General features: G+C 29.5%; 1 protein-coding gene across 1 annotated transcript; it reads right to left on the reverse strand.

Moving 5' to 3' along the window:
• Positions 1-2527: 2527 nt before the first annotated feature.
• Positions 2528-4928, reverse strand: LOC102579284 (protein Mpv17-like). The gene is made up of 3 exons (XM_015303681.1): positions 4607-4928; positions 3060-3184; positions 2528-2616 (listed from the first exon to the last, which is right to left on the reverse strand). The coding sequence occupies exons 1-3, from the start codon at positions 4833-4835 to the stop codon at positions 2536-2538; spliced, it is 435 nt and encodes a 144-aa protein (XP_015159167.1). The 5' UTR covers positions 4836-4928; the 3' UTR covers positions 2528-2535.
• Positions 4929-9368: the final 4440 nt, after the last annotated feature.

The following is a 9368-nucleotide window of genomic DNA, read 5'->3' on the forward strand; positions in this document are numbered from 1 at the left end:
AGGAAAATAAATTGATTTTTTCAACAAAAATAAAATTGTAATTTGAAGTTGGAAGAGAGTTTTGAAAAATGTTTTCTTTAAGTTTTGAAGGGAAGTCATTTTCCTTAAATTTGAGAAAAATGAGTTGATTTGGAAAATATTTTCCAAAACATTTAACCCAACCAAACATGAGAAAATTGAAAAACATTTTCCGGAAAATGTTTTCCTTCATACCAAACACACCCTAAGAGAGTTAAAATTTTTGTGATCCCTTTGATGTGTGTACAAGTCTTTGAGAAAGCTGAAAAATCCCCCCGTTTTAAAAGTGCTTTTGGCTGAGAGTTTGAAAAATGTAATTATTTTTTACCAAAGACAAGTTTTGCACTGTCCAGTAAATTCAAAATAAGAAAGATCACGTACGTAACAATACCTCGAAGATAGAATGATTCATCTATGAATGTATTATATTATATATAATAAATAGACGTATCACTACATACATTGTTTTTTAACTAAAGACAAGTTATTCACTTCCAAAAACATTTAAAAGAATGTAAGAAACAACACCTCGAAGATAGAATAATTCATCTATAAATTTATTATATACAAATATAGGTATTACTACTCAGTTCAGAAAAATATCTAAGAAAAACAACACATCCATCTCCAAGAAATTATACGTACTCCACTAGAACCAACTCTATAAATCTACATGATCAATAGTCTCGTTCCAAATAAGTGAAACCAAGAGTATGAAAAAGTTCACGATCATTTGTTTTGCAAAAAGCACGCAAATATTTGAAATATGCAAGCTAGAAAAATACAATAAAAACATATTGATCGATCACACGCTACGACAAATGACGGGAGCACGTTTTGCCCAATTAATAATATCCCAAAATCGAACTTTTTTGCGTCCAGAAGGAGATTTAGAAACATCTGATCCTTTTTCGTTCTTTTTCAGCATATCCCACAAAATTTGAACATCTTCATCTTCACATTTCCTCACATCATGGTGTAGCTTTACATGTCCTAAAAAATAAAAGTTTCAAAAGCGATTATTCAAGACGTTTACATCACGAGTTTAATTTCTATGTACTAATATTACTTAAATAAATTTATATTATATTAATCAGTCACGTAAAAGAAAACTATAAGTAATTATCTATAATAATTTTATGAGTGGGTTTAGAAAAGGTAACATGCATGTATGCAAATTTTACTTCTATCTTTGAGGGGTAGAGAGTCTGTTTCGATAGACCCTCAACTCACTAAAGAAGTTGTTCGAAGGGGGGAGGGCTGGAGGGGTTTGCAAGAAAAATATGATAGCAAAATATCATATTGGGTAGATGATGTTGGAAGAGAGCCTCACATAATTGATAAAGTCGATATCAGGTGATCAGGAAATGAATTAATGTAAGAACGTAACTAACCAGTTTTACGATTATGAATACGTGTAGAAACTCTACTCCAAGCTTTGCGCATAGGATCCATCATCTTCTCCCACAACTCCATCAACAATTTAACCAAAAAATAATTTCCTTTTCCCTAATTTGTGTATGTGCAACCTGAAAAAAGAGAGTTAAAGAAATACTCTCTCTTCTCTCTCTATTCTCTCAAGAAGAGAGATATGGAAAGGGATATTTATTGTAGAAAATTAAATAAAAATAATTTGTTGCTTATTTAAGGTTTTCTTTTGTCCTCCATTTGATGGTTAATCATAAACGAGAATAGTTAGGGAAAAAAATGGAAGGAGAATACTCTACACTTCTACGATATTTCTAGAATCATTTTTTTCTAAAATTATTTATTTCTTAAAAATCGAACAGTATCACATGAATTAAAACAAATCGAACCAATAATTGTTGTCCGGTGATTGAGACATAAAGAATGCGGCAATGCCATCTTCTAAATACTTTATTTTACCACGTGGGACCATACTCTGCTCATTGTATTGACCGGCCAACGTGTTTGTATGATTTGCCAGGTGGTTTCAATGAGGCTGCGGTCAAGTCAGAATTTAAAATTTACGAAAATTTCAAGTTGAATTAAAGAAATTACAATTATATTCATTTCAATTTTAAAATTTGATATCCGATTGATCAATTTAAGTATTTTAATATTTTCAATTTTCATCCTGTATGTTGAGTTGGTGCTTCTTCTTGCAAAAAATGAATATCCATATTCGTATTAAATTGCTTTATTAGTTTCTCATTGGACGATCATGATACTTTGAAAAATGGAAATTCTGGACTTATGAAAGATGAACATCACCATTTTTGTTCAATAATATGATCAACAATACAAAAAGGCTGAGGCTATGTATATAACTTTCATTCACCAATACACAAAATTAACAAATAAATATCAATGTGATTCTCAATTTTTTTTTTTTTTTATATAACTAATTTTTTTCCACATAATCATCAAGGAGTAAGAGAAGTATAGACTGCAGTAGGACATTGTTGATCACTCAACTGACTGATTTAACTTTCTTTTGGTTCAATCTTTAGAGAGAATATTGATACATCCATAGGCCATAGCGCGGCGTGAAAATTAATCAGAAACTTTCTTCAAATTTGCAACGTATGTCAAATATATAGTCCATGCATATGAAAATGAACTATTAACCAATGGCTGCAAAAGAGACATTAACAGATTCTTAGTGATCAGAGTGATAGAAGGAATTGAACTGAGCATTTAACTCAATTTGAAATTAGTGAAACAGGGCAAAAATAAGCTTTTCAGAAAGACATAACACATAAACAGATACTCAAACTTGATCTCAGTTGGCAAGTAAGCACTTTTAACTCGTTTTCACTATGTCCGTTGAACATTCCAACTTACAAAATGATCATCTAAACACTTTCAAAATTTATGTGTCACGACAAGTTTGGGTGTCCATGAGACAACATCAAGGTGAGTTGGAGTGCTTATTTACCAGTTGAGGCCAAAACTGTGTGTTTGTTTATGTATTATGTCTTTCAGAAAGGCTAATAGTCAGAGCCCAGAAGTTTTGGACTATCTCACTATAGATATTACACAAACTCTATTGAAACAAAGACTAGGAATGTGAATACCTGCAAATGGACAGGGACTACTTTATATGTCAAGAAATCACACAATGGCCAGTACATAAGTCCATTAGTCATTGTCGGGATCAGGTCTCGTTTCAATCTTGCAGCAATTTCCTCTCCATTTTCACCTGAACATCACAAAAAAATAGACTAAACGAATTAGAACATGTTGAGAGAAATAAAATGGCAAGTCCAAAAGCAAGGGCAACATAAGAATCAGTTCAGCCAACAAATGATCGTATAACAAATAATGCAGAACTCCTAAAAGCTACTCTGAGGGCATCACACCTAACTGATCCAATGTCGATGATCATTGTATAACCAAGGAACATTAGATTCTAACAGAAATGACCTTTCCCTCTGTTGAAAAGGTTTCGACATAGGCTATTGCTTGTTTCAACTTTATTAATAATAAAAAATACTCGATAAGGGTGGCTATTATGTGTTTAATTTCTGATGATTACACATTATATGTAGCTTCCCAATCTTTTTAGCACTAATATGAGACTTTGTTCACGCACTCAACATTGTTATGTTTACAAGCTTGAAGAACTTTCTGCCTTTTAGGTCCCTTCATGTTTTCTTCAGATGCTCAACCAAGAAGAAATTACGGACTGTCATTCATTAACTTCCACCAATTATAATCTTTTCATCGGAAAATATGGCATGTAATTAAGATCTTTTTGATTGTGGTACTTAATCAAAAAAGCTCTTTTCATTTTGAAAATTCTGTATGTTTAGCTCGTACTTGAGTTATCTAGGGCAAAGAATTAAAACCACAGTGCCAACATAATTTTGGGACATATCCAACACATTAAAACCTCAGGGATGATAAAACTTCTAGACAGAGTAATGTATCTTTTAATGGTTCTCCTAAAAGTTAAATCTAATGCTAGAAAAACTAGTTCAGCAATTTCGAATAGACGACGATTGAATATCCTCCAGCCATTTTACTTGGATGCATTCACTTTATTATGAGAATCAACTCATTTTACTTTGAAAATTACTTTGCATCTTAAATTATCTTATTTCACCTCAACTCATTGTTTCAGAATTTTCTAAATTTTCCAATGCTCTTTTAAGTCGTAACTATAAACTAAACATGCATTAGGTTGTTTTCTGCTATCTGGTTAGCCTCTAAGAACGAATTCTCACATGTTACTCTCCATATCAGTGCATAATATTCCATGCTTAATGTTAATGTAGTAACCATAAATATATTCATGGGAACATTTCTCACAGTATCAGTGCATAAAGTTCCATGATTAATGTAATAGCTATACTACAACAACAACAACATACCCAGTGTAATCCCACAAGTGGAATCAGCCTTACCCCTACTTTGTGAAGATAGAGAGGGTGTTTTTGATATTCATATGCATCCAAGTATAATATTACCAGAAAGTAATAGCCATGTACATTTCCGCTATTAGAGATTTCTAGAGAAGTAAATTAGCTTTGATCAAATGCATATTGTGTGGTGATGATACATCTACTAATCAAGAAAAGTAGTAACATAATTGAGCAACAGCTAAAATGAATGCATATACCTTGTAGAGCTGCATTGAAAGAGAAGAAAGCAGAATTAATGACAGGCCCATAAACGAAATTCCCTAGCAACAATTTCTTCAAGGTAGAAACAACATCTCTCTTTGGTAATACTCTCCCCATAAAGTTAAACCACTGATGTTGTGCTGTTCCTAAGATAATCAATGCATACCCAGCCATTCGCAGAGTCCTTATTATATCTAGAGAATCTGAAGGTGTCATCGTAATCATCTGACCAATACAAACAACATCATTATACCATCAAAAAAATAATCCAAACGTTATTCAAATTTTCAAATATCTGATCAAATTGAAGCAGTAAAATCAAAACTAACAACTACAACTAAGTCACAATTCCGAACTAGTTAGGGTCACGTTAACAGAGACGGACACAGAGTAGAGTAGATTCACAGGGTTAACTAAACCCAATATTCTTTACAACTAGCATAAATATATATGTGAAAATCACTAAAATTTCAACAAATTATCAAGTTCTAAACACATAAATGCAAAAGCACAAAGGCTTCAATTATGATAACATAAATATTGAACACATCAAATTCAAGGAGTACTAAATGCATCATACATCTATGATAGGGTATCCCTTTCGGCAGAAAATTAGATTATAAATATATAAGGTTAAAATTATGTTTGGTGCATATATTGTTGATGTTAACCCTTTGGCTTCTTTGTATAGTTAATTCTTCATATTTTTGAGTCCTATTAGTAAAACACGGGATCATCTATTCATCTATGTCAATTCCACTATATTTGGACCAAGGACGAGTTAGAAGGTTACTCACCGCTTCGGTCAAACTAAGAGCTTGTTTGAATTGACTTAAAAGTTGGTCAAATCTATTTTTAAATCATTTTAGCTTTTATAATTGTTTGATAAAGTTAAAAATAATTTAACATCATATCATACTAAAAGTGGGAAGCCACAAAGTTAAAAGTTGAAATACCATTTTACCCCTACACCAAATTAAAATATAATAAAATATATACTTGATTAAATAAAAAATAAGAATCATTTATATAAAGTAAATTCCTCCTATTAAATATAATAATTTGTATGTTTTAATGTTAGTCTACTATTTAATTGAAAGAATTTTTAATCTTCTTATACATGTAGTCTTTTTATCTTCTTCATAGATTTTATCTTATTCTATTTAGTAATGGTAACCTTTTTACTTTTCAGCTTATCTCCTTTTATTAATTATTTTATATTATATTATTATTATTATCATAAATTTTAAAAGTGAGAAGATATTAAGTCAAAACTTAAAAAATAAAAATAATCATAAGAAAGTATTACATTTATTCTGAAAGAAAATCAACCAAGCTTTTTCCACTTCTCTTAGTTAATATAAATAACTTAATATAGTAGTATTTGACCTCATGAAAACGTGTATCGTTTGAAATCCGAATCAAGTTCACTTAAGTAATTAGTATGTCATGCCTCAGAAAAGTCAAAGAGTTGTATTTGAAGTATGTAAATTAAATCGATACATACGTGTTTCATCTTCCAAATTAATTTATGTTCTTAATTAATATTTGTCTTTAATTTGTTGTAACTCTTGACCTTTCAACTTTGTAAGTGAATCTTCGTATTCCAAAACTATATTTTTTCCTATAAATACAAATCTTTCAATAGTATTTCCATAGAAAGATTTATATGTGATACAACTTTTGTGTGTGGAAGACTAGAGAAGCTTTAATCAAGTGAAGAAAATTTCAAGACAAGAGAATTTGTGTCAAAATTATAAGGCATAATGTGATTATAGGGATTAATAACACTTCAATTACTAGAATATCGGAGCTTGATGTATTTGTTTTTTTACTTATTTGCCGATATTAGAACTATGATAAGACCCTTCCATTTATGTAGTTGAATGTCACTTCCGTTAACTTGTCTTCCAAGATTTTGAACTCTTTTTTTATGGTCAAAGGTTAAATGTTTATTACTAGAGCTTTGTTTCAATTTGCATTATCAATAAAAAGAGATTGTCTTAGAATTTTTCTATTTTCGTTGGTAGCCTTATGCTAAGCTTGCTCCTGTGATATTTTTTTCTTTGTATTTGTAATTTCATTTTAAGAATGTGTATGATTGAAGTGTGTATTTTTCCTATAGAAAATAAAACAAATAGGATCATCATAATAGTCTATAAGGCATGTAAAATCAGACAATTAACGCCTACAAGATATTCTAATTTCAAATTATTAATAATACATTTTTTCCACCTTTAATTTTAAATATTTGTAAAGAATTATTCTTATATGTACTTGTGGATAAAATCTATATTTTTTAAGACAATTTTTATTAAAATTATTATGAGATCCAAATTCCAAAGTAAAAAAAAATGCTACACCAAAATGCTTTATGAAGTTAGAAGATCTTTTAACCTCCGACCAAATATTGCTCCTATTATATTTTTAACAAAAAAATGTAAAATATATTTTAACAAACTTTTAATTGTAAAAATACTAATATTGTCATTTTGGCTCTCAACTAAATTAAACTCTGACTTACTTAATTAAATATTAATATTTTAAGTATATAATGACAAAATTTAAATACTAACGGTTGCACTTTAATTCTTTAGTTATTTTCTTCTAATTAAGTTTCCTTAGTTATAAATTTGAATTACTTAATTGCATTCTACTTAATGAGAAGGAGAATTTCATCTTCTACTAATTAATGTTAAAGCATTTTATTGTCATGAAATGTGTAACTATTAATTTAATTTAAACATTTTTACTCTATTCTATGAGACAAGAGAGACATTTTAAGGAAGTTAATCATAAGGTAGTGTGCCTCTATGTTTGTTTGCTACTTTATTTTGTCTTTTAAAACAAATATAAAATTTATATATCGAAATCATAATAAGAGGAGGACTAAATTCAAAAGAGTTTCTTCTTATGAGTTAACTATACACTATAAACATTTATTATTTTACTTTTCATATTTTTGTTGTAACTCAAATACAATTTTAAAACAAATTATGCAATTTTTAATAATTCATATTTATCGTTATAGAGTACACGTGCCCAGTTACTAGTAAGTTTAAAATGACTTTAAAAATGTTACTAAAAATAAAAAATATGTATCCCCTTACTTTTTATTTTTTTGATTTAAAAGTCATTTGAAGTTTGACTTTTTACTTTATTTTATTATTATTTAAAAGCTTTTTTTTAAAAAAAATCAATCCAAACAGCCTCTTAGTAACTTCTCTACCAAAAAATCCTTCAACTTATTGAATTAGCCGAAAGTTTACCCGATTATCCGTTTCTACTGTTATTCCCAACAAATAATAACAACCATCCAAACAGCTAAACAAAGCTGTTGGATATATGGATCATCTATTCATCTATATCAGTTCCATCTATTTGGACCAGAGGTGAAGCTAGAAAGTTACTCATGCATTCGAATTTCGATTAAATCCAATAACTTTAGTCCAAATCCGAGTTACTCACACATGATATCACTATCCTAAAATCTATACCAATTTCATTCTAACACAAAGCAATAAAATCACATAATTAAGCAAAACGAGAGAATACCTGAGAAGTAACATCAGCAGCAGCAAATATAACAGCAGAAGAAATAGATTTCGTGATAATCGGACGAGACTCAAGAGCTCCCAAATACCACGCCAAGAATCCAATACGTGTTTTCGCAGAAGCTGACGATGGAGTTGATTTCCGAATAGAAAACGGAAAGGAAAAGAAATGAGTTTTAGAGATTTTAGTTGCTGAAGTATTCATAGATGGAGCAGAGTAAACTCTGCATTGTTGATAATGGGAAACAAAATTGGACTCAGAAATTGAATTATTGAAGATTAAACGATGCTTTGATTGTTGAATTATGCTGCGTTTTGCTAATTTAACAAGATGATCGATCCCCATTTTTACTTTATGCTATAGTTTTTGATTAATTTTTTTCTTTGTTTCCTATTCTTATGGAAAGGGTTTGTGAATTTTGGAGACTAAAAATGGCGGGGATTTATAGATGCTGGAAAAAGGGAGAATATCAAACTTGGACCCTTATGTTTAAGGTTAGGCTCAAAATAGTCCCTTTAAGTAAGCATTGAACAATTTCGATCCTTTAATTTTGTTGCATGTAATTTCACAAGTGAGATTTGAAAACAAAAATGTGTAAGCTTTATACTTGCCTTATGAGCATAGGGAGGTTGTTTCTAATAGACTTTCGATGCAAATAAAATAATCAAAATCGGTAAGAAAATGAAATATAGTTGTGAAGAAATCATATAAAAAGTAACGGAGAAGAAAAAGGTTAACATTTTGTCCTTTTAAAATATTTAATAATTTGATATTGTTTGTTAGATTTAACGGAAACAGTAAAAATAAAGTTAATTATAAATATCAAGAAAGTCTCTTCAAATTATAAAATATGCAACACAAAAAACTTGTACTAAACATAAAAAAATAATGAAAATTACACCTCAAAAAACTGCACAGTACTCTATAAATAAATAAAAGCAACAAAAAGTAAAAAAATTGTATATCTAAATGTGAGTTTCGACTCGATATATATTTGACAAAGACCAATAATATTAACCTTTGACAAACTTAATGAATCAAAATTCATACTTAAAAGGTCATTTTGAATATACTCTCAAACATGGGGGGATCATTTTTGTTACTTTTTTCATCAAATCAAAATATCAAATTAATTACAAATTAGTCCTTTTATTTTTAGTTGACTTTAACTTATTTTTCATTTGCTCAATCCTCGTGTTTTAT

Source organism: Solanum tuberosum, unplaced genomic scaffold, assembly GCF_000226075.1.
Source record: "Solanum tuberosum cultivar DM 1-3 516 R44 unplaced genomic scaffold, SolTub_3.0 scf00467, whole genome shotgun sequence".
Taxonomy (NCBI): domain Eukaryota; kingdom Viridiplantae; phylum Streptophyta; class Magnoliopsida; order Solanales; family Solanaceae; genus Solanum; species Solanum tuberosum.